General features: G+C 40.9%; 1 protein-coding gene across 1 annotated transcript; it reads right to left on the reverse strand.

The window, feature by feature from the left end:
- Positions 1-2654: 2654 nt before the first annotated feature.
- Positions 2655-3290, reverse strand: LOC122655215. The gene has a single exon (XM_043849428.1). It carries the CDS (start codon positions 3288-3290, stop codon positions 2655-2657), a length of 636 nt encoding a protein of 211 aa, XP_043705363.1.
- Between the last annotated feature and the right edge of the window lie 23269 nt (positions 3291-26559).

The following is a 26559-nucleotide window of genomic DNA, read 5'->3' on the forward strand; positions in this document are numbered from 1 at the left end:
TTTCTTTTCTTCTTCTCTTTCTAAGTTGTGATTTTTGGCTTTTCTAAGTTCTAGTTTGCTTTTTTTTATTTTCATTTAATAGTTGTAATAGGTTTAGTTTATGCTTTAATTTCAATTTAAGTCTTCAATTGGATTGTAATTTCTTAATTCTAGTTTAGGTTTTAAGCCTTTTAGTCTAAGTTCTTAAGTTGATGACAAGACTTGAAGATTTAGAAGAGGAGGCCAAGGCAAGTTTATGAAGTATTCAAGTTTTTCAGTTACATTCATGTAAGCACATCTAGGTTTTACTATTTAAACTCTCAATCTCATTCTCCCTCTCCTCTAGCTCTCTATCTTCTTCTTCTTCTCCCTCTATTTCTTTTATTTTTTTTATATGGTTGTGGTATGTGGATGCACTTTTATTCCCTTATTTATTTTTATGTGATTATGAAGTGTGGCTGCGTTTTTGTTATTCCTTCCAATTTACGTTAGTTTGATAGGTTAGATGCTCATGTGTTAGGACACCAACTTAATCCCTTAATTTTGTTAGATGCTTATTAGTTAGGATGCATTAATTTTCATTAGTTTCATTAGTTTAATTTAACACTTTAATTTGGTTTACTTTGCATTACTTTTAAGTTGGTTAAATAGAGTGGCATATATCTCCTCGTGTTCGACCCGTAGCTACGATTGACCCGTACGCTTGTGGTTTTATTTTAACTCAAACAAATACCACAGTCATAGTCCTTTAATAACTCAAGTCATCTACGCTGCCTCATATTCAACTCCTTCTGAGTAAATATGTATTTTAGGCTCTTGTGGTCCATGCAGATTTCACATCGTTCTCCATATAAATAATGTCTCCAAATCTTCAGTGCAAACACAACAGCTGCCAATTCCAAATCATGAGTAGGGTAGTTCTTTTCATAATCTTTGAGTTGCCTAGAAGCATAAGCAACCACTTTATCATGTTGCATTAACACTCAACCCAAACCCAAGTGTGAAGCATCACTGAAAATAACCAAGCCACCTGATCCTGAAGGTATTGTAAGTACATGGGCTGATATCAATCTTTGTTTAAGTTCTTGAAAACACTTATCACATTTATCAGTCCACTCAAACTTCACAATCTTCCTGGTTAACTGAGTAAGTGGCATTGTAATGCGGGAGAATCCCTCAATAAATCTCCTATAGTATCCTGCTAAGCCTAGAAAGCTCCTTATTTTAGTCACACTTGTCGATCTAGGTCAATCCAACACCGTTTGAACTTTACTAGGATCTACAGAAGTACCTTCTTCTGAGACTACATGACCCAAAAACACGACCATATCCAACCAGAACTCACATTTCTTGAGTTTAGCAAAAAGTTTCTTCTCCCTCAATGTCTGGAGCACGATCTTCAAGTGTGTCTCATACTCTTCCTTACTTCCGGAGTAAATCAGAATATCATCAATGAAGATGATGACGAACTGATCAAGATATTCATGGAAAACTCTATTCATTAAATCCATAAAAGCTGCCGGTGCATTTGTTAATCCAAATGGCATCACCAAAAATTCATAGTGCCCATATCGAGTCCTAAAAGCTGTCTTGGAAACATCCTCCTCTTTTATCTTCAGTTGGTGATATCCTGAATGGAGATCAATCTTTGAGAATATCTTTGCTCCCTTTAACTGATCAAATAAGTCCTCAATACGAGGTAGAGGATACCTGTTCTTGATAGTAACCTTGTTTAATACCCTATAGTCAATGCACATGCGCAAGGTACCATCCTTCTTCTTTACAAACAAGACTGGAGCTCCCCAAGGTGACATACTAGGTCGTGTATGTCCCTTGTCCAGCAATTCTTGCAATTGACTTTTCAATTCCTTCATTTCGGAGGGAGCTAAATGGTACGGGGCTTTTGAGATGGGTGCCATACTCAGTAGTAAGTCAATCACAAACTCAATTTCCCTATCTACAGGTAAACCTGTCATATCATCTGTGAAAACATCAGGGAAATCTCTAACAACCTTGATGTCTTCAAGGGCTGACCCCTTAGCCTCAGTGTCCACAACACTAGCTAAGTAACCAAGGCATCCTTGCCTAAGAAGTTTACTTGCTTGCAAGGCTGAAACAATCTTCAATGGTAAAGACCTTACTCTGTCTCCTTTAAATCTGAACTCTTCTCCTTCTAAAGGTTCAATTATAACTTCCTTCTCAAAACAATGGATCCTGGCATGATATCTCGCTAACTAGTCCATACCCAAAATAATATCAAAGTCTTGCATATCCAATAAATACAAATATGCTCTAAGATCTCTACCCTCTAGTTGGACTATACAAGATTCAAAAATCATATCTGAAACCATTATCTCCCCTGATGGTGTCAAAACACTTAAATCAGTTTCTAAAGTCTTCGGTAAAATCTTTAACTTAGTAGAAAAACTATACGAGATGAAAGAGTGTGTCGATCCAGAATCGAACAACACAAAAGTAGGATTACCAGAAACATATAACATACCTGAAATTAATCATGCATAGTAGTCAAACATCATGAAGCAGTCATCATGCAAAGTTAAACATCAACAAGTAATGTAATTACCAGAAACTACAACTAGAGAGGCCTCTGCGTCCTGTTGAGTAAGTGCAAAGACTCTCCCTGGAACCTGGGCCCTCTGACCACCACCACTTCCTTACCCTTGATGCTGCTGCTTCCCTTGAGTGTTCCACAATGGGCAGTTCTTGATAAGATATCCCTCCTTCCCACATTTTAAACAAACTCCGGTTCCAAATCTACATGGACTCCAATGAAGCTTCCCACACTTGGGACATGATTCTGGAGCCTTAATAGTCGATGCTCCCTGCATATATTGAATCCTTTGCTGCTTCTGTGGAGGATAACTCTTCTTGCCCTGCGCTGGGAAATGCCGCTTCCCTTGCCATTTGCTTTCTACCTTCTGGGTTCCTTTTGCTGGCCCTTCATATAACAGGGCTCTCCTCACAACTTCAGCATATGTGTTAAGCTCCAAAGCTGTCACCATTCTCTGAATTCCATTATTAAGGCCACTCTCAGATAATCTTGCCTTGTCAACATCCATGGCCACAAGGTGTGGTACATAACGAGACAACTCCTCAAATTTCTTCTCATATTCTGTCACCGTCATGCTTCCTTGCTGCAACTTAATGAACTCTGCTCCCTTTGCTCGCCGTACAGTAATAGGAAAATACTTCTCTCGAAATAGCTTTAAGAACTGGGCCCAAGTAACAAGCTGGCCCTCCAGAATACGCTTTATGGTCTGCCACCACAAGTCAGCCTCTCCTTGCAACATGTAGGTGGCACATGCCACCTTCTGGTCATCCGAACACTGGAGTAACTCGAAGTTCTTCTACAGTTCCCTAAGCCATCCCTCTGCTACAATAGGGTCTGCAGAGGTACCCTTAAATGCCAAGGGGTGCAACTTCCTGAACTCAATCACCATTCTAGACATGCCATCGATAGGCCTAGGAGGATTGTTTGCAGGACTTGCCTGAGCCTGCTGCATAGCCCCAGCAAAGGCTACAGCAAAAATTCCAATCATCTCCTCTCGATTTATGGTCGTACCTTAAACAGGTGGTGTGGGAAGATCTTCTTCTTGCTGCTAGTTTGGTACCTCAGGCAAAGGTATCTCATCCTCATCTTAAGGCTGACGAGAGCTTTAGCTATGCCTTAGTGGTGCAATTCCCTAGCAACCAAAATACAGAATAAAAAAAATTACATCAGATAATATTTCATATTCGACCAATGCGAAGAAAACACACTTATATACATCTATACGTAATGATTACACATTATAACCTATGCCACCAGTACTAAGTCACATACTTTAGAGCTAAACTACTCTGATACCACTTCTGTAACGACCCAGACCCAATCACGAACGATATAGATCCCGTCCTTACATAGAAACCTTAAGTCACAAATTTCTTAATAAATTAAAACAAACAATATCCCAGGTCATCCATTTTTAACACATGCGGAAGCAACTTTTCATTGATTAAAACATTTCCATAATTTATTCAATATTGGTGGTAGGAATATATTAACATATAAATACATATATTATCCATTACTGAACGAAAAGAGTGATATAGATATTACATAACTCCTAGAAAGATTCCACTTGAAAGGGGTGAGCTTGCGCCCAATGGGGTGCTAAGTACACTATACACAAGCAAGAATATAGATGAATAAAGAATAAAACAATAAACAATTCAATGTAATCATTATTCATTCTTTTAATTAAGTATGGTCATAACCATTTGTGAACTATGGAGTGTGCACACACATTAAGGATTCTCACTAAAACACTTAACTGAACATGCTCTAGTTTATAACTCATTATCTCATTTATTATTTTATGTATCGAAATACATTCTATTGAGGATCCAACACCTCTCAAGATGTGCTCAACCTACTCGGGGACCCAACATCTATTGAGATGCACTCAACTCCATTCAAGGATCCCACACCTCTCAAGGTGCGCTCAACCCATTCGGGGACCCAACATCTTTCGAAATACGCTCAACTCCATTTAAGGATCCAATACTTGTCAAGATGCGCTCAATCCATTCGGGGACCCAACATCTTTCGAGATGTGCTCAACTCCATTCAAGGATCCAACACCTCTCAAGATGCGCTCAACCCATTCGGGGACCCAGCATCTTTCGAGATGCACTCAACTTCTCTTAAGGAATGATATTGTCATCATCAATTCATTCATTCATAAATTTCATGATACTATAACCATTCATCTCTATTTATAAAAGACTAAACAAAATGCATAACCATCTTAATGATTCAATCTCATGCAATTCATGTTCATATCACGTAATGCATCAATCACTCAATGTTTCATTATGCATTCAAATCAACTATAAATTTGCAAGTCCATCATGCATAACAATTAACAACCATCATACATATATTTACAAGTATTTCAACACAGCTATAACAACATTAAACCCCCACCTCAACTTCAACTCCTTCCTTGATCCAAGTGCGTCAAAGCTCCCTTGAATGAAGCTCAATCAAAAATACCTATGTAAATAATAATATAGATCATTAACATGGCTTATAACATCACTAAAAATACCCAAAGACCCATTGAAAATAGTCCACGCATGTAGAGCGGTCAATCTATCCTTCAAAAATTTTCAGATTTATTCTGCTCGGATTATAGAACTTACAAGGGGATTTCGATCCTCTTTTGAGTGGTTTTGGGAAAAATACTATTTCACAAAAGTGGTAGATAATTGAGTCTATTTTCAAATGCCACTAGAATTAGGTCATTTGAGTTCCAGATCAGGAAGATATGCTCCACGAACTGCATAAAGGTCATTCTGCCAGGAAAAAATTTTCAGATTCGACTCTGTTCAGATTACTGAACTTACAATGGGATTTTGATCCTCTTATGAGTGGTTTTGGGAAAAACACTATTTCACAAAAGTTGTAGATAATAAAGTCTAGTTTCAAATTCCACTAGAATCAGGTCATTGGAGTTCCAGATGAGGAAGATATGCCCCACGGACTGCATAGAGGTCATTCTGCCAGTAAGAAATTTCCAGATTACATGGGGTTTTCTTCCTAAAATTCTTAATGGATTCAAAGGAGGACTTTGTTTCATCTTACAAAACACATTCATGGGACTCTTAATCACTCAAAAATACTTCTAAAACCTATGCTATCATCCATTAACAAAATCAAAACCATTACATAAGCACATTGCAATAATCAAAGTGATTCACCTTCTAGTTTTTGCCTTTTCTTCTTTGAACTTTTTGAAGCTCCTTTGATGAACAACTCCAGCAGTTATGATTCTTCAATGAACTACTCAACAAGACCTTGATCATACATGCAACATCATCTTAGCATAACCACACCATAGAATCCAAGTGATTGAACCCATTGAGGCTTTCTCCCTCCTCTCCTTCTTCCTCTTTCTTTCTTCTTCTTTTCTTTCTTCTTCTTCTTCTTTGGAGAAAAGAATCTTTTTCTAGCTTAATCCCAAATAATCCATTATATAGACATGATACTAATTCTCAATTAAATCTCTAAATGAATGATAAAGCATAAAACCAACTTAACTAACAACTAAGCAAAGTAACTAAACTAATTAAACTATAATGGCTCTCCTTGTAATAATTCAAATCCTCTTTGAACTTTAAATTACGCCCATGGTGAATAGTTTCTCAAATAGTGCCTCCACCAAAGAATTACCCAATAGATTCTCATGCAAGCTTACCTAACTCTTTCACATTCCAGTCAAACCCTTGGTCAATGTTCCTATTACCCCCATGCATCTATTATTTACTTAAACTAAACCAAACTGAACCAAAATCAAGTCTTGACCCAAAACCATGGGTTGAACCATCGATGACTTAAATTGACCCAAAACCATGGGTTGAACCACCCATGACTTAAATTGACCCAATCTACACCATACCATATATAAGAACCTTATTATATAAGCATTATTTACATATTTACATTAATCAATAATACAAGCTAAGAATTTCACTAGACTGTAGTATATATTACATCAACCAAACTACATAATTAACAAGACCTTTATATAAATTATTAAAACATTCATTCCTATCATATTATATTATAAAGTACTAAATACCTCATTAATACCTTAGAACATCATCAATACAATATATAAAACACAAGACATCAAAATTGACATATTGTTATATCTTAGGCCATTAACATGCAAATATAGCCAAATATTCACAAGGCTATTAAAATATTAATAAACAACAAGTATAATATTAAAATATTCATAACAAGGAAGGGGGGTTACTGTATGGCTGGTGGCAACCATGGAGTTTGAAGGTTTGAATTGAGTTTTCACATTAGAAAATGGAGAAGATGAGAGACGAAGGAGAAGGAGATGATTCAGTGGGTTCAGCCATAGTGGAGGAGAAGAAAAAGTTGGAGATTTGGTGGTAGCAGTAGTTAGATGAGTGGAAAAGATGGGTTTGGTCATTAGGTGCAGGAAGAAGAAGAAGAAAAAAAAAGTATGAGGATAGTAGATAGACATGAGGGTATTATTTATTTATTTTTCATAGTATTTCTAAGGGTATGATTGATAGAATCATTCGATTTTAGGGGAGTAGAGTGCTATTATTCAATATGCAGGGGAGGGGACTGTCATTACGGCATAGTAGGGGTGAAGGGACAATAATTTTCTCCTATTAAAAAGGCTAAAAAACACGTATTTTAGAAGTAACCGTATTTATACACGTTTAAATCCGAATAATATGGATATAATATCCTTTTTTTTTTACTTTAAATTAAGTTACTGTAATTATATATAATAGTTCAAACCCTCGCCCTTAACCCTTTCAACCTTTCCTATTCTTCTTATCTACTGTGTCTTCGAACCCTAGCCGATAGCCGACGGGGATACCTCCTACCCCATTGCTCAACGGTACTAGCAAGATACCCACTGCCCTTCCTATTCTCCCTCTCTGTACATGGTAGCGGTCACCGGCTAGCCAGCGGGGTGATTGAAGAGGTGGATAAGCGGTTGCAGCACCGAGTCGCCGACCGCTCTATTACTCTTCATCTTCTCCGTCTCCGGTTGAAGCGGTGATTGCAGTGATGGGAACTGAGAACGGCATCGTCGACTACTTTGTCTTTCTTCTCCGTCTTCCTTCATCCGTAAGTCGTTTCTCACTTCTCAGATTAAATGGTTAGTCTCTGTATTTTCTGTTTTCTTTAAATTTTGCATTTTCTAGTGAAATCTAGAAGAACCCATGTCTATTTCTATGATCTGTTTCATCTACTAATCTTTCTCAGTAGTTTCTACAGAAACTTTATGTTGAAATTGGTATTCTATCTTCTCTAATCTCTACAGCCCATATATATTACAGTCTAAACTTTAATTTCTATAGTTTTTGAGGTCGGCATCCGAGGTCCGCGTCCGAGGTCGGCGCCTGAGGTCCGCATCCAAGGTCGGCGCCCGGGGTCCACGCCGGAGGTCAACGCCTGAGTACTTCACGCCTGAGTTCGGCGTCCGACGTACACGTCCGAGGTCGGTGCCCGAGGTCCGCGTTCGAGGTCGGCACCTGAGGACCTCGTCTGAGGCTCGCGTCCGAGGTCTGCGCCCAAGTAGTCTGCACCCGAGGTTCGTGTCCGAGGTCCACGTCCGAGGTCGGCGCCAGAGGTCCGCGTCCGTGGTTGGCATCCGAGGTCCGCGTCTAGGTCCGCGCCCAAGCTGGCCCACCGTCGGGCTTTGGATGGCCTTCCCCCTTAGGCCGGGACACGTGGCTGCACCCGATTGGCCAGTGTGATTCTGGTTTATCACAAAGCCTTCTCCTTCTTCGGTGCCTGTGGCAAAGATTAGTGTGAAAAAGATCCTGACAGAACAAAAAAATGACGGTGGAGAAAATGAAACAACAAAGGTTATAAGAGAGCGAAAGTTCCAATCTTGCAGATAGATTACCATTTCCTTCTTTCTTTATTATTCAATTTTCCTTGACTGAAAACTTCAGATCTGGTTCTAAACCTAAAACCAGATCTAATTTCAGGAATTTATCTCTCTGATAATGGTTTAGTGCTGCAATCTGTAAGGCCTAAAATCCATAGGGTTTGGAATTACCTAGTTAATCCATAGAGATGGTCTTTAAGGCTTAGGGTATTAGAGAAGAAAAAGAAAAGAAGCAGAGGGGAAGAAGAGTGTTTCGTTGGCGGCAACCATGGAGTTTGGAGGTTTGAATTGAGTTTTCACATTAGAAAACGAAGAAGATAAGAGACGAAGGAGAAGGAGATGATTCAGTGGGTTAAGCCATGGTGGAGGAGAAGAAAAAGTTGGAAATTTGGTGGCTGCGGTAGTTAGATGAGTGGAAAATATGGGTTTGGTCACTGGTTGCAAGAAGAAGAAGAAGAAGAAAAAAAGTATGAGGATAGTGGATAGAGATGAGGGTATTATTTATTTATTTTTCATAGTATTTCTAACGGTATGATTGATAGAATCATTCAATTTTATGGGAGGAGAGTGTTATTATTCAATATGCAGGGGAGGGGACTGTCATTACGGCATCATAGAGGGGAAGGGATAGTAATTTTCTCTTATTAAAAAGGCTAAAAAACATGTATTTTACAAGTAACCATATTTATACACGTCTGAATACGAATAATATGGATATAATACCCTTTTTTTAACTTTAAATTAAGTTAATGTAATTATAAATTATAAAAAAAAGAAAAAAAGAAACTAAAAAACCATAGTTCAAACCCTCGCCCTTAACCCTTTCAGCCTTTCCTATTTTTCTTATCTTCTGTGTCTGCGAACCCTAGCCGACGGTTGGCGGTGATACCTCCTGTCCCATTGCTCAACGGTACCGAGGAGATACCCACTGCCCTTCCTATTCTCCCTTTCTGTACACGATAGCGGCCACCGGTTGGCTAGCGGGGTGATTACAGAGGTAAACAGGTGATTGCAGCGCTAAGTCGCCGACTGCTCTGTTACTCTTCTTCTTCTCCGTCTCCGATTGAAGCGGCAATTGCAGTGGTGGGAATTTGGAATGGCATCATTGACTACTCTGTCTTCCTTCATCTGTAAGTCATTTCTGACTTCTCAGATTAAATGGTTAGTCTCTGTATTTTCTTTTTTCTTTAAGTTTTGCATTTTCTAGTGAAATCTAGACGAACCCATGTCTATTTCTTTGTTTTGTTTCATCTACTAATCTTTTTCAGTAGTTATAGAAACTTTATGTTGAAATTGGTATTCTGTCTTCTCTAATCTCCACAGCTCATATATGTTACAGTCTAAACTTTTAATTTTCGTAGTTTTCGAGGTCGGTGTCCGAGGTCCACGTCCGAGGTCGGCGCTCGAGGTCCGCATCCTAGGTCGACACCCGGGTTCGCGTCCGAGGTCAGTCACCCGAGTAGTCCGTGCGCAACGTCCGAGGTGTGCGTCCGAGGTCGGTGCCCGATGTTTGCGTCCAAGGTCAACGCCCGAGTAGTCCGCGCACTAGTCTGCGCCCAAGGTCCGTGTCTATGGTTTGCGTCCGAGGTCGGCGCCCGAGGTCCGTGTCTGGGTTCGCGCCCGAGTTGGTTCATCGTCGGGCTTGGGATGGCCATCCCCCTTAGGCTGGGACACGTGGTTGCACTTGATTGGCCAGTGCGATATTGGGTTTATTACAGAGCCTTCTCCTTCTTCGATGTCTGTGGCAAGGATTAGTGTGTAAAAGATGCTGACAGAAAAAAAAACATGATGGTTGAAAAAATGAAACAACATAGGTTACAAGAGAGCGAAAGTTTCAATCTTGAAGATAGATTACCACTTCCTTCTTTCTTTTATTATTCTATTTTCCTTGACTGAAAACTTCAGATCTGGTTCTAAACCTACCGCCATATCTAAATTCAAGAATTTATCTCTCAAATAATGGTCTGGTGCTGTAATCTCTAAGGCCTAAAATCCATAGGGTTTGGAATTACCTAGTTAACCCATAGTGATGGTCTTTAAGGTTTAGGGTATTAGAGAAGAAGAAAACGAAAAGAAGCAGAGGGGAAGAAGAGGGTTTGGTTGGCAGCAACCATGGAGTTTGTAGGTTTGAATTGAGTTTTCACATTAGAAAATGGAGAAGATGAGAGACAAAGGAGAAGGAGATGATTCAGTGGGTTTAGCCATGGTGGAGGAGAAGAAAAAGTTGGAGATTTGGTGGCTGCGGTAGTTAGATGAGTGGAAAAGATGGGTTTGGTCATTGGTTGCAAGAAAAAGAAGAAAAAAAAAGTTTGAGGATAGTGGATAAAGATGAGGGTATTATTTATGTATTTTTCATAGTATTTCTAAGGGTATGATTGATAGAATCATTCGATTTTATAGGAGGAGAGTGTTATTATTCAATATGCAGGGGAGGGGACTTTCATTACGGCATAGTAGAGGTGAAGAGACAGTAATTTTCTCTTATTAAAAGGCTAAAAGACACGTATTTTACAAGTAATCATATTTATACTAGGGATGTAAACGGATCGGATTCGGATCGGATACGGATCGGATGTGATCGGAGTCGGATATTCCCTGATCGAATTCGGATACCTCTAAACGGATTCGGATGCGGATCGGATTCGGATTTTTGACCATCCGTTTACATCTCTGCCTTGTGTAACCCGGACCTTCCTCCCCCTAGTGGATACAATTCACTCTCAATCCATATCTCTTAGATCATGATTCTCTTTTCATCATATTCTAGAACCTATTGAATCTTAAAAAATCGTCAAAATCATTATTTATTTAATTTTTTATTATTAAGTATTCGGATTTTTTTTCGGACGGATTTTAATCGGAGTATTCGGATTATTTCCCGGATATCTCTAAACGAATACGGATGCCCCTAAACGGACACGGATGCAGATTCGGATTCGGATTTCGGTTATCCATTTACATCCCTAATTTATACACGTCGAAATCCAAATAATACGGATATAATACCTTTTTTTGTTACCTTAAATTAAGTTAATGTAGTTATAAATTATAAAAAACAAAAAAAAAAAAGAAACTAAAAAACCATAGTTCAAACCCTCGCCCTTAACCCCTTTAGCCTTTCCTATTCTTCTTATCTTCTGTGTCTTCGAACCCTAGCCAATGGCCGGCGGTGATACCTCCTGCCCCATTGCTCAATGGTACCGGCGAGATACCCACTGCCCTTCCTATTCTCCCTCTCTGTACATGGTAGCGGCCACCAGCTGGCAAGCGGGGTGATTGTAGAGGCGAACAAGCGATTGCAGCACCGAGTCGTAGACTGCTCTGTTACTCTTCTTCTTCTCCATCTCTGGTTGAAGCGGCGATTGTAGTGGTGGGAACTGGGAACAACATCGTCGACTACTCTATCTTTCTTCTCAGTCTTCCTTAATCCGTAAGTCATTTCTCACTTCTCAGATTAAATGGTTAGGCACTGTATTTTTTTTTTCTTTAATTGCATTTTCTAGTGAAATCTGGAATAACCCATGTCTATTTCTTTGTTCTGTTTCATCTACTAATCTTTCTCAGTAGTTTCTGTAGAAACTTTATGTTGAAATTGGTATTCTGTCTTCTCTAATCTCTGCAGCCCATATATGTTACAGTCTAAACTTTAAATTTTTGTAGTTTCCGAGGTCCGCGTCCGAGGTTCGCTTTAGAGGTCGACGCCCGAGATCTGCGTCCGAGGTCAGCGCCCGAGGTCCGCGTTCAAGGTTGGCACCCTAGGTCCACGTCTGAGGTCAGTGGCCGAGTAGTCCGTGCCCTAGTTCGTTCCCCAGGTCCGTGTCCAAGGTCCGCGTCCGAGGTCTGTGCCCGAGGTCCGCTTCTGAGGTCCGCGTCCGAGGTTGGCACCTGAGGTCTGCGCCCGAGCTGGTTCACCATCAGGCTTAGGCTGGCCTTCCCCCTTAGGCCAAGACACGTGGTTGTACCTGATTGGCCGGTGTGATTTTGGGTTTATCACAGAGCCTTCTCCTTCTTCGGTGCCTGTGGCAAGGATTAGTGTGAAAAAGACCCTGACAGAATAAAAAAATAATGGTGGAGAAAAAGAAACAACAGAGGTTACAAGAGAGCGAAAGTTCCAATCTTGCAGATAGATTACCATTTCCTTCTTCTTTTATTATTCTATTTTCCTTGACTGAAAACTTCAGATCAAGTTCTAAACCTACCGCCAGATCTAATTTCAGAAATTTATCTCTCAAATAATGGTCTGGTGCTGTAATCTCTAAGTCCTAAAATCCCTAGGGTTTGGAATTACCTAGTTAATCCATAAAGATGGTCTTTAAGGTTTAGGGTATTAAAGAAGAATAAAAAAAAAAAAAGCAGAGGGGAAGAAGAGGGTTTGGTTAGTGGCAACCATGGTGTTTGGAGGTTTGAATTGAGTTTTCATATTAGAAAATGGAGAAGATGAGAGACGAAGGAGAAGGAGATGATTCAGTGGGTTCAACCATGGTGGAGAAGAAAAGGTTGGAGATTTGGTGGCTGCGGTAGTTAGATGAGTGGAAAAGATGGGGTTGGTGATTGGTTGCAGGAAGAAGAAAAAAAAATTAGTATGAGGATAGTGGATAGAGATGAGGGTATTATTTATTTATTTTTTATTGTATTTCTAAGGGTATGATTGATAGAATCATTCTATTTTAGGGGAGGAGAGTGTTATTATTCAATATGCAGGGGACAATAATTTTCTCTTATTAAAAAGGCTAAAAAACACGTATTTTACAAGTAACCATATTTATACATGTCTAAATCCGAATAATACGAATATAATACCTTTTTTTTTTTACTTTAAATTAAGTTTATGTAATTATAAATTATTAAAAAAAAAAAGAAACTAAAAGACCATAGTTCAAACCCTCGCCCTTAACCCTTTCAGCCTTTCCTATTCTTCTTATCTTTTGTGCCTTCGAACCCTAGCCGACGGCCAGCGAGGATATGTCCTTCCCCATTGCTCAATGGTACCGACGAGATACCCATTGCAATTCCTATTCTCCCTCTCTATACATGGTAGCGGCCACTGGCTGGTCAGCGGTGTCATTGCAGAGGCGGGCAAGCGTTAGCAGCGCCGAGTCGCCGACTGCTCTGTTACTCTTCTTCTTCTCCGTCTCCGGTTGAAGTGGCGATTGCAGTGGTGGGAAGTGGGAACGGCATCGTCGACTACTCTGTCTTTCTTTTCCGTCTTCCTTCATCTGTAAGTTGTTTCTCACTTCTCAGATTAAATGGTTAGTCTCTGTATTTTCTCTTTTGTTTAAATTTTGCATTTTCTAGTGAAATCTAGAAGAACCCATGTTTATTTCTTTGTTCTGTTTCATCAACTAATCTTTCTCAGTAGTTTCTATAGAAACTTTATGTTGAAATTGGTATTCTGTCTTCTCTAATCTCTGCCGCCCATATATGTTACAGTCTAAACTTTTAATTTTCGTAGTTTCTTCGGCTCCAGCTAAGGCCCTCTGCAAGATTTTTTTGGAAAAATGATTTAGATAAGATGTAATTGGGTAATTAGTTGGTTTTTAGTCATTTCCGGTGCATGTTTACAGACTATTAGTTGGTTTTTTTGGTAATATGCTCAAGCAAAGCCCTTCTACTGATTTTTGCTAATTGAGTATTAGTTGGTTATGAATCCATCACATATAAAGGGGATTTACGTAAATCTCTCTGTACTTAATGTTTGATGTGTTGCTGTTATTGATATTTTGATATGTTAAATGATAATCTTATGAGATGTAATAGGGAATATTATTATGTGTTTATTTTAGTTGTGAGGTTTCCTTTTGATAAAATCATTGTCTATGTGCTATTATTTTGTTTAATTATTGTATATGCTATTATTTTGTTTATTAGGTGGTGGACGTTTGTTACATAGTGCATATATACCCGTATTTTCGCTTATAGGGCGGCCGTATTAAACACGTATCATATTATTGTTGTATGCATTTTATTACTCCGGATTTTTAAAAATTATTATTGCCATCTAGTCCTTTTAATTTCTGTACCTATCCGTTCCCATTCAATTACTGTTCCCGAACTTACTAAGTTCCTGACCAAACCCGTATCAACAATCGGTACAGACCAAGGGCAAAAAGCGTAAATAAATCCATTTTTTTTAATTAAACAATGTAAATCTGGCCCATACGGCCATAGTCCTCTATTAGTTAAAACACATTTAAAACACAAATAAAAAGCTGTACCATTTTTTGACTTTTAAAATGTGAACTGTCGAATTGATCTCAAAGAGTCGGCAAAAAACATGAACGGCTAAAGAAGTTCTAAACGCGTTTAAAATTCGTGTCCATATTTTTCAATTAAAAAAATGGCAGTTGCAAATAACCATTCCTAAAAGCCCAAAATCTTTTCACTTACCCATTCAACCAAAACCGAAACTCCCTCCAATACCCCCCATCCTAACCCCTCAATTCCCCGACTTTCCCCAATAACACTTTCAGAAACCGTAACACCTCTTGAAGTCTCCCTCACTCTCAATGGCAAAGCAACCTGTAGCACTCAAACTTCGAAGGGGGACGGCTGCCAGGAACTTGCAACACTCAAAGTTACACTCCTGCTGCTCCACTCTAATTTCTCTCCACCCTCTTTCACTCCCAGAGACGCTTGAGTGGCTTGTATGCATATTTGTTTGGGATACCTTTGGATATAGTTTGGATATAGTTTTCATTTTAAAAGATTATTTTGATTGCATAATCTTGTTTTGTGTTGTTCTTTGCCTTTGGATTTCTTTTCATTGGGGAATAGGGTGGGAAAGTTGAATCCACTGCTTTCAGGCTAAAAGATTTGCTAGGTAATTATTGACTAATTTATGCCTATTTATTGCCATATTTTTTTGGTACCGTATTGTTCAAATTTAAACGTTTAAAATGCAGACAGGGAAGTGGGAGTGTTAGCGAAGAGTGTTCTAATACAGTTATTTTCTGGTTTTTACGTGTTTGTTCATGGTCACCGGAACCACAACGCCGGTGATCCACGATGTTCGGTCTTCCCCTATTGCTCTTGATGATAATGGGCAGCGGAACACTAGGCAGAGATCGTGGACGAGTCTGTTCCGTGGTGGGAAAGTGAAGGTTGGAGGAGGAGACCTCCCTTTTGTGGAACCGGAGGTTGTTAATGGGAAAATAGTTGCCAAGTGCACAGTGGAAGACTTGGCTGATGAGCGAGATCGTTGGGAGTCTGCTTTGGTTGGGTACGTGTTTGGTCCCAAGCCTACATTCTCATCTATGAAAAGGTTTGCTAGTGAGAAATGGAGTCATGTTGGTGTAGTGGAGGTCTTTGGCCTTGAGAGTGGCATCTTCATTTTTTATTTCCAGGGGGTTGATCTTAGTCGACAGATCTTGGACGAGGGACCTTGGAGTCTTGGCTTCAGGCCTTTGGTATTGAGACCATGGTCCCCTGAAGTTTCACTTTCGCGAAGGGAGGAGTCTGAGTTACCTTTGTGGGTAAGACTCTACGGTCTTAATCTCCATTTTTGGGGATCTCAGTCGTTGGGAAGAACTGCTTGTGTCTTGGGACACCCCATTTGTGTGGATAGTAGGACTTTGCTGCGTGAGTGGCTTTCCTATCCTCTGTGTCTCCATCAAGGCAGTAGATGGTCTGCCTATGACTATCCCTATCGCTTTGGAGGATGGCACTATTGTGGAGCAATCAGTGCATTACGATTGGATGCCTCCCTTGTGTTCTATTTGCAAGGTCTTCGGACATGTTGATAAACTGTGCCCTATTACTGCCATTGATCGTGCACATGTTGAGAGTTCTTTGAGTCCAGATGGAATGCAGGTTGAGCAACCTTGGGTGACACCGGGCAGGAGGAGGTCTCGTGGAAAACGCTCTCTGCCTTCTGATTCTGTTGCACTTCCCGATGGGGCTCAGGCGCCGACAACACTCTCCGACCGTGGTGAGTCATCGGTTACTGCTTCTATGGATGTGGAGGTGACACCTGGACTACTGCTTGGGAGGGGTTCCCATTCGCCACGTGTTGGGAAGGGTAAAGCGGTTACAACATCTGAAGAGGCCATTGTTTCTGCTTCTAAACCGCTTCGGTTACGTGGAGATGTGGCCCTATATGGCAAGGGTGTGGTAGTTGGTGACACGTCGAAGGCCACGATTGTTACATCTCAGGCTCCCTTGGACCGTCATCCTTACGTTAAACTAACGCGGGTGACTAATTCTCCTTCACCAAATATGTCTGTTGGATCTGGTTTTTTAAATGTTGAAGATGCTTCTGGACTTTTGAACAAGGTTGTTATTCATGGAGATTTGATGGCTGCTGGTTCTGAGGTTACAAAGGGTGCTGGTCCTAAAGTTGTGAAGGTTGATGATGGGGTTGCAAGTTGGAGGTTGAATGGTGATGCTGCGGCTTTTGTTGCTCCTCCAGGAACAGCTTCAGCCCTTGCGAATGTCTTGGAGGTTCGGTCGGGTTCGGCAGGGGCCTCTTTGTTTACTGGTGTTGCTTGTGGTGATGGAGTTTCACCTCCACGTGAAGTCCATGTTGATGGTTGCGACCTACATGAGGTTTCACCAAAGGGAACTAATCGCTTTGCAACACTTTAGCATTTGGGACCTACTAAGGGTTCTCAGATTGATGTCGATGTTGGTTCTCCTCTTCGAGAACGTGATCACAGCCCGGGTAGGAGTGGCCCCTTGCAATGCTCCTCCTCGCCATAGTCTAATTGATGAAATTTGGTGCTTGGAATATCAGGGGGATGAATGACCCTAGAAAGAGAAGAGAAGTCTTGGACTGGGCTGCTAGTAATCATTTGGCATTCTTTAGTTTATTGGAGACTCGTGTAAGGAGTTGTAATTTTAACAGTTGTTATCATATGTTTTGTAATCGTTGGAGGTGTATTACCAATTCCGATTGATCGGATCATGGGAGAATTTGGGTTTTATGGGATGATGATCTTATTGACATGGAACTAATTCTCTCTACTGAGCAATTACTGCATACTAAGGTCACAGTGAAGCATTCGCCTCATGCCTTTGAGGTTTCATTTATTTATGGTGCAAACTTTGCACCTGAAAGAGGGGCATTGTGGCCTATTCTTGGCACCATCAGGTCTTCGGTTTCGCTGCCATAGGTTGCACTTGGAGATTTCAACTCCATTTGTTCCCCTTCTGAGAAAGTTGAGGGGAGACCAGTTACATTTTTGATGACCCAACCTCTCTCAAGGTGCTTGGCTGATTCGGATCTTACGGACCTTAAATGGAGTGGGAATCATTTGACTTGGAGCAACAGAGCCACTGGTGAGGGGCGTATTGCCATGAAGTTTGATACGATCCTTGTCGATGCACGTTGGTTGGGTGCCTTTCCCTCTTTCCATGCCATCTTTCAGAATCCAGGGATCTCTGATCACTCTCCATGGTGGTCTCCTTGGAGAGGCATTTTGTTAAGAGAGGGAGGCAGTTCTATTTCTTCAACCACTGGGATGATCATGCTGATTTCCTCCCTTTAGTGCAGGAGGTGTGGAGCCATTCGACTACTAGCTCTCCTATTTTTGATTTGGTTGATAAATTGCATAGGCTTAAGTTGAGACTTAGGAATTGGAGTAGGAGTTTTCATCATCTTGACCACCATGTTGATGATCTTGCTCGCCAAGTGGATGACCTGCAGTGCCTTTTGGGCAGCCCCTCTCCTGACCCGGTTCTGGTGGATAGGGGAGAAGTCTGTTTCGGGCCAACTTCGGCTACTTCTGAATGTTAGGGAGTCAGAGTTGCTGCAGCGGTCTCGTGTTCGCTGGCTCACATTGGGGGATCGGAATTATGTTTTTTTTCATCGGGCTTTGAAGTCGAGGAGGAGTAGGAGTCGGGTTTGTGCTATTCATGATGCTGATGGGGTGCTTCTTGAGGTCGAGGATTTAATTTATGTGGAGGCTGCCAGGTATTTTGAGGCTCAGTTCATGGGTTCACCTTAGGTTATCTGCTCCCCTTTTAAGCTCCCTATGAATAGGTCTTTGGACTCGCTTTATGGCTTGGTCCTCACTAGGGATTTCACAAGGGATGAAATTAAGGGGGTGGTTTTTGCGGCAAATGATGATAGTTCCCCTGGTACGGACGGGTTTGGGGCTTGTTTTTTCAAGCAAGCTTGGGGCATTATTGGTGACTCTATTTGTGATGCAGTTTAGGATTTCTTTAACAACCTTCATCTGCCAGAGCAAGTGAAGCTTTCCAGGTTGACTCTGGTTCCCAAGGGTGATGTGCAATCCACTTTCAGCGATTTTCGCCCCATAACAGTGAGTTCTTTCCTTCATCGTTTTATTGCAAAGCTCTTGGCTAATAGACTCAAACTGGTGGTCCATAAATTGGTTGGTTCCAATCAATCGAGTTTTATAGAGGGACGTCACATTGCTGATAATATTCTACTATGTCAAGTGTTACTTTTCGGGTACCACTCTAATAGTGGTATGGCCCGATTTGCAGCAAAAATTGATTTAAGGAAGGCCTATGATTCACTACAATGGAGCTTTTTGTTCACTCTTTTGCTCCGTTTGAATTTTTCCCCTATTTTTATTAATTGGATTTCTCACTGCATTGTTAATCTTGGCTATGTTGTATTCTTGAATGGTGCTCAATCCCCTAAATTTTCAGCAAATAGGGGTTTGCGATAGGGCTGCCCAATGTCGCCCTTCTTATTCAATATTGTGCTCCAGGTGTTTTCAGATTTGCTTGCTACTAAAGCCAAAACAGGGTCCTTTGCTTATCACCAATTTTGTGACAAGCCAGAGTTGACTTTTGTTTGCTTTGTTGACGACCTGTTTGTTTTTGGAAAGGCTTCAAGTGCTAATGCCTAGACTCTGGTGCCTGTTTTTAGTGATTTTTCGCATCTCTCAGGGCTATCCATCAATACAGGGAAGTCTTCGCTTTTCTTTGCTAATACTCTGTTGGTGGTGCGTGACCTCTTTGTGTGCTCTTTGGGTATTGAGGTTGGGTCTCTTCCAATCAAATACGTGGGTGTTCAACTGGGATCTAAAAGGTTGAAAAGTGGTGACTTTACGGAGCTGATTGCAAAGGTGGAAGGCAGAATCTCTTCTTAGAGGGCTAGGTCACTTTCATTTGCCAGTAGATTGGCTCTTATCCAGTCTGTTCTCATGGGATTGATCTCTAACTGAATAACTGTTTTTCGGCTTCCACAGAGGGTTGTTGACACCCTGGAGGGGATGATGGCGAAATTCCTCTTGAAAGGGTGTTCAGATTATGGTTCTTAGAAAATGGCGTGGAGTGCAGTGTGTCGTCCTAAAGATGAGGGGGGCTTGGGTATGAGGCGCCTGAAGGACTGGAATTCTATTGCCCTGATGCGTCATATTTGGACTGTCATCTCTGTGACGGATTCATGTTGGGCTTTGTTTGTTAAGCATCGATGGTTGAAGCGCCACTCCATTTGGTCTCTACCCATGCCAACAAATTGTTCTTATTCTTTTAGGGAGATTTTGAGGACTCGGGGGGGGGGGGGTTGCGGAAGGGTGTACTTGGAAACTTCTTCATTATGGGGAGCAGACTTTGTTATGGTTTGATCCTTGGTTGTCGGGTAGTTCACTTGGTAAACAGGGTGTCTTAGTTGTTGATGCCCTGGGCCATCATCCATTTGGTACTATGAGCAGGTTGATTCAGGATGGGGTTTTCTCGGTAGACTTGAGTTTGGATCCTCAAATTCTTGCCCGTTGGCCAGAGGTTGTTGGCACAAAGCTACATGCAAAACTTCAAGAGGACATCTTGGTTTGGACCCCCACCTCTAATGGCATTTTTACCTTACGCACCGCGTGGGATGCAACGTGTTCAAGGCGAGAAGGTTGGTTGGTGTGATCTGGTTTGGTTCCCATTGACATAACCACGTTTCTCTTTTATTTCGTGGCTTGCTTGTTTGGGCAGATTGACCACTCGTACCACCCTTACGCGCTGGGGTCGAGTGGTGGATACTACGTGTGTTTTATGTAGTGATGGTTTTGATTCCTTGCAGGTTGCAGCATATTTTTTTCTAGTGTTCCTTCTCAGCCTTGGTTTGGAAAGAGGTCCTTTCCTACAATGGGTTTTGTAGGAATCCTTTGGGATCATGGTCCGAAGAGATTTCATGGTTGATTGGTCATTTTAGGGGCACTACCTTGCTTGCTTCAGTGCAGAAGTTCAGCTTTACGGCTACTGTCTATCATTTATGGCAAGAAAGAAATGCAAGGATCTTTGCTCTTTAGTGTAGCACCCCTACCTTGGTTCTGCGCTGTGCCCTCTTGGATACTAGAAATGCCTTTGGAGATTGTAAGAAAATTGTTCCTGATAGCAGGTTGACCCGTGCCTTCTATAGCCGCTGGGGGATTTCTATTCCTTTGTCACTTCCACGAGGTGCTTTCAACTCTTGGGCGCCTCCTCCCTGCGATTGGGTTTCCGTTAATTGTGATGGTTCAGTGTGACAAGGAAGGGGTGGTTATGGGGCACTGGGTCGTGACCACTTGGGAAGGCCTTTGTATGCTGTTGCTGGTGGGTCATGTGACGTGAATATAGTGCGTATGGAGTTGCAGGGCATCAAGTGTGGTCTTGTCAGGGCAAGGTTTCTCAACCTATGTCTGGTTCAGGTGAGGTCTGACTCTATGGTAGCGATCCAGATGATTGTTGGGACGTTTCAGATCTCATGGGATGTTAGGTGGCTGGTGGAGGAAATTTGGGAGTTACGTGACTCATTCACGAGCTGTGTTTTTGCCCATCATGTTCGTGAAATCAATAGTTGTGCAGATTTCTTGGCGAATTTGTTGCACTCCTCACGGGAGGTTACTCTATGTATTGATTCCCTCCCCAGAACACTTTCTCTCTTATTGCAAAATGATGCTATGGGGAAGAAATACTTAAGACTGTAATTCTTTATGGTAATTTATAATATATAAGCTCCCTTTTAACCAAAAAAAAAAAAAAAACGTTTAAAATGCGTACTCTCCATTTTCATTCTTTTGCCATTCATCACGTATTTGACCATATTTTTGACCATCCCTTTCAAGCTTTGATCTATTTAAAACACATCCGTATCGAACACCGTTTTTTTGCCGTTCTCGTTTTAACTAACACATACCTATCCCAATACCGAATACTAAGGGCATCTTTGGTATGCTTTTTATTCTTGATTTTTGGTCAAAAAAATGTTTTTGGCCGCGTTTGGTATCATTTATGGAGTTTGTTTCTATTTAAAAAGGATTAAAAAAATGCAAAAACCAAAAACAGGTTGAAAGTCATTTTTTATTTTTCTTGGAAAGCTGTTTTTTGCTATTTGTGTGCTTTACTTAAGAATTCTAATATGCACGTGTTTGAAATGGTTTTTTTTTTTGGGTTAGAAATGTAAGATGCCAATAAAGATTAAGGTCCCGTTTGGTAATACTCCTGGAGAGTGTTTCTAGTGATCTTTTGTTCTGTAGGAATACATATAGAATAGAAATGCGTTTGGCACACATGGTTCAATCTTGTGTTCTCCTAAGTTGGACCGGTTGAAAAAACATGAGAATATCAGGAATTGAGAAACACCAAATTGAAGCTTCTTGGGATTCTTCAACACAAATTAAAGATCAAAAGGATAGAAAAATGAAAAGCTATTCCCGATAAACAAGTCACACTCGAGCGAGAAGGGTGTCTCCCCTCTCACGCCATTCTCTCTTCCACGAGCTCCTCACAACCCTCTGTTACTGGACTTTACAATCTCCGAAGGTGATTCTCCTTAGCACGACCCCTTCTGCAACTGGACTTGACGACAATCGAAGGTGATTTTCTGCAACTGGACTTGACAGCAATCGAAGGTGACTCTCTCTCTCTCTCTCTCTCTCTCTCTCTCTCTCAATCAGAACCTCTGAACCCAGAGGTGACTCTCTGCCTTGCCGTTAGGGTTCTTAAACGAAAGAAGAGGTGATATTCCTTGTGTGAACAGACCTTGAGATTTCAGGGAGTTATCGGAAAAGAAGAAACTAGGGTTTCCTTCATGGAAAAGGAAAACCCCGAGAATGAAGACCCTAAAGAAACAGCCCTTCCCCTCATTATTTCTTTATTTCTCTCTGAAAACCCCTACCTGAAATTTCCAACAAAAACTCTCTTGGAACTGGAAAATCCAAAACCCCAAGAAAAGCTGAGTTAAGGTTTTGCATCTCATCTCAGCTTTATCTTCTGGGTCTGATTGATCATCGTTGAATTGATCATTGTTGAAAACTCTCTTGGAACTGGAAAACCCAAAACCCCAAGAAAAGATGAGTCAAGGTTTTGCATCTCATCTCAGCTTTATCTTCTGGGTCTGATTGATCATCGTTGAATTGATCATTGTTGAAAACTCTCTTGGAACTGGAAACCAAAACCCCAGAAAAGATGAGTCAGGTTTTGCATCTCATCTCAGCTTTATCTTCGGTCTGATTGATCATCGTTGAATTGGGGATTTTCAGTTTTTGTTTGCATGTGAAGGGTGGAACAAGTTTTCGGCCAGTGGGGTTATAGAGTTTGGGATTATTTGGGGGGTTTGACCTCGTTGGGAGAGAGCTCCCCTTAATCCTTGATTATCTTATAATTTAAATTCTATGGTGTTTCGCTAGGAAATGACCGTAGCCAACCAGACCTCCACCACCACTTCCACCTCTTCAGATTTCAATTCTACTCCCCAAGTCTCCATCACCCAAGGGTGGGAAGGAGCAATTGTGTTTTAGAATACTTGTAAATGATCCGAGTGTGATTTAGAACAGAAGAAGGCATAATTAACAAACAATTAATTTATAAAAGGAAAGTGGACACAATAGGGGGGGGGGAGAGAAGACCAAGGAAAGGTGGGATAGAGACTAGAGAGAGAGAGAATGGATACAACCAAACGTACAAAAAGGCAAAAATGGAGAAAAGAAGGGGATTTTGAAAATGAAAGACAAAATCTTTTGATTTTGTGGGGGATGTCTCCTTTTCTTTGTTTGCTTTTCCTTTCTTTGTTAGTTGTTAGTAATCTAGCTTAGTTTTCTACTGTGAGGCAGGTATGGATGCACTCATAATACATAGCTTAATAGTAGTAGAAGACAAGATGTCAACAAAAAGTAATACTGAGAAAACTTGTTACTAGTTTTGCTTGTCTAACATAATAATCATATCATGTGTTATAGCAAACACCAACAAAATCACGAAAAGAAACAAGAACCAAGCAAAAGAACACAGAGATATAACGTGGTTCACACACCAGTATGGTGTGCTACATCCACGGGCGAAGATGAAAATGATTCACTATGCAAATCGGAGAAAAATTACAATGGAAACTATCAAGAACACCCAAATCGGTGCTGCTGCTCTCTCTCAGAAACCTTAGAACGAAAACCCCAAAATCTTCCTCTCTCTTTACAATAAAGCGGGTAAGGAACATAAATACTCCTCCATTGGATTCGGGTCGATCCATCGGGTCGGGTCGAACCGTACCGCGGGGGCTTCGCCCCCGCACTCCCAACGAGCTCAGTGATGGGCTCCGATAGGCCCAAGCCCTCTGCTACCATCATAGATCTCAGAAAAAAGTTCCATTCGGGTCGCCACCAAAATTGTCGGAGCTGGTCATTTTTCGAAACGGGTCCAAGAATTCGAGACATACATAACAAATCTCCACCTTGCCTTGAATTCTCCTCTAACATGAAAACACATAGCTGAAATCTTCATCTTCTCCAATAGCCCTTCCAAAAGGGCTCAACTCAAATGTGGCAAACTCTAATCAAGTTCAAGCAATGCTCGAACTTGGTAGCACACAAAGGCTTTGTCAACATATCAGTTGGATTGTCTTCAGTACCAATCTTCAACACTTGAATATCGCCTTAAGCAACTATTTCTCTAACAAAGTGATACCGAACATCAATGTGCTTCGTCCTCTCGTGATACATCTGATCTATAGTCAAGTGAATAGCACTCTGGCTATCACAGTGGACAACAGTCACATCATGATCCATGCTGAGCTCTCCCAACAAACCTCTAAGCCAAATAGCTTCTTTAACTGCCTTAGTCACTGCCATATACTCTGCTTCAGTAGTAGATAATGCAACTGTAGCCTGTAAAGTAGCTTTCCAACTAACTGCACATCCTCCAAGAGTAAATACATAACCTGTGAGTGATCTCCTCTTGTCAAGATCACCTGCATAATCTGAATCAACATAACTAGATAAGTTGTCACCATTCCTTCCAAACTCCAAGCAAACATCAGAGGTCCCCTTCAAATATCTAAGTATCCATTTCACTGCTTCCCAGTGAGTTTTACCTAGACATGATAGGTACCTACTCACCACATTGATTGCCTGTGAAATGTCAGGACGTGTACAAACCATTGCATACATAATGGAACCAACTGCACTAGAGTATGGAACATGTGACATGTACTTCACCTCTTCATCTGTCTGAGGTGATAGAGCAACTGAAAGTCTAAAATGAGATGCAATAGGAGTACTTACAGGTTTGGCATCTTTCATGCCAAAACGCTCCAATACTTTCTCAATGTATTTCTGTTGAGATAGCCACGGCTTCCTTGCTTTTCTATCCCTCTTAATTTCCATACCAAGAATCTTCCTTGCTGCCCCCAAATCCTTCATCTCAAATTCAGAATTTAACTGTTGCTTCAACCTATTAATCTCATTCATATCTTTGGCTGCAATCAACATATCATCAACATATAACAGCAAATATATGAATGAGCCATCAAAGAGTTCTCTGAAATATACACAACAGTCATGTTGGCACCTATTGTAACCAAAACTTGCCATAACAGAATCAAACTTCCTATACCACTATCTAGGAGACTGCTTCAAACCATAAAGAGACTTCTTCAATAAGCATACATGGTCCTCCTTACCCTCAGTAACAAAACCCTCAGGTTGATGCATATAAATCTGTTCTTCCAATTCACCATGCAAGAATGTTGTTTTCACATCGAGTTGCTCCAACTCCAAATCATGCATGGCAACTAAAACAAGCAAGACACGAATAGAGCTATGCTTAACAACAGGTGAGAAAACATCATTAAAATCAACACCATATACCTGACTGTAGCCCTTTGCAACCAATCTTGCCTTGTACTTAGCACCTTCAACACTTGAGGTAGATTCCTTCCTTTTGAAAACCCATTTGCAGCCAACAATTTTCTTCCCTCTTGGCGGCTTGACAAGCTCCCAAGTCTGATTTTTATGAAGAGATTCAATCTCCTCATTCATGGCAATCAACCACTTTGTGGAATCAATTGAAGAAATAGCTTCTGAATATGTTGTAGGCTCACTATTTTCAATTGTGTCTGCAATAGACAATGCATAAGCAACAATTTCAGCATGCCCATATTTTTGTGGTGGTCTAGCATTCCTTCTTGGTCTATGCTTGGCAATGCTATACCACTCTTCTTCTTGATCCCCTTGAGCTTCATCTTCTTCAGTGAAAGTAGGCAGCTGAACTGAAGTAGATTTTGATTTGTTTGAAGATGGACCATCAATTTCAAACTCCACCTTCTCCCCAGAATTTTTCTGGCTTTCATCACACTGAATGTGAGTTTCTTTCCTAGGATGCAACATAGCAGACTCATCAAAAGTAACATCTCTGCTAATAAGAAATTTTGGAGACTTTGGATCAGGGCGCCACAACCTGAATCCCTTTACTCCAGATCCATACCCAAGAAAAATACATTTCTTGGCCCTAGATTCCAACTTCCCATCATTCACATGTGCATAAGCAGGACATCCAAAAATCTTTAAATTTGAGTAGTCTGCAGGCTTACCTGACCAGACCTCCTCTGGAGTCTTGCACTCAATGGCTGTGCAAGGAGACCTATTCACCAACCAAGCTGCTGTGTTTGCTGCCTCTGCCCAAAACTCCTTGCCCAGTCCTGCATTTGACAACATACACCTTGCCTTTTCTAACAAGGTTCTATTCATACGTTTTGCAACTCCATTCTGCTGGGGTGTCTTCACAACAGTGTGGTGTCTTGCAATCCCCTCATTCTTACAGAACTCATTGAAATCACCTTCACAGAATTCTAGGCCATTGTCGGTTCTCAACCTTTTAATTTGTTTCCTGGTCTGTTTCTCAAGCAAAATTTTCCACTACTTAAAAGTAATAAATACTTCATTTTTGTGCTTCAAGAAATAGACCCAGA

Source organism: Telopea speciosissima, chromosome 3, assembly GCF_018873765.1.
Source record: "Telopea speciosissima isolate NSW1024214 ecotype Mountain lineage chromosome 3, Tspe_v1, whole genome shotgun sequence".
In the NCBI taxonomy this organism is placed as follows: Eukaryota; Viridiplantae; Streptophyta; class Magnoliopsida; order Proteales; family Proteaceae; genus Telopea; species Telopea speciosissima.

Excerpts from the sequence above, each read along its gene's own strand:
- LOC122655215 (XM_043849428.1), bottom strand. The coding sequence starts at position 3,290 with ATGTTGCAAGGAGAGGCTGACTTGTGGTGGCAGACCATAAAGCGTATT.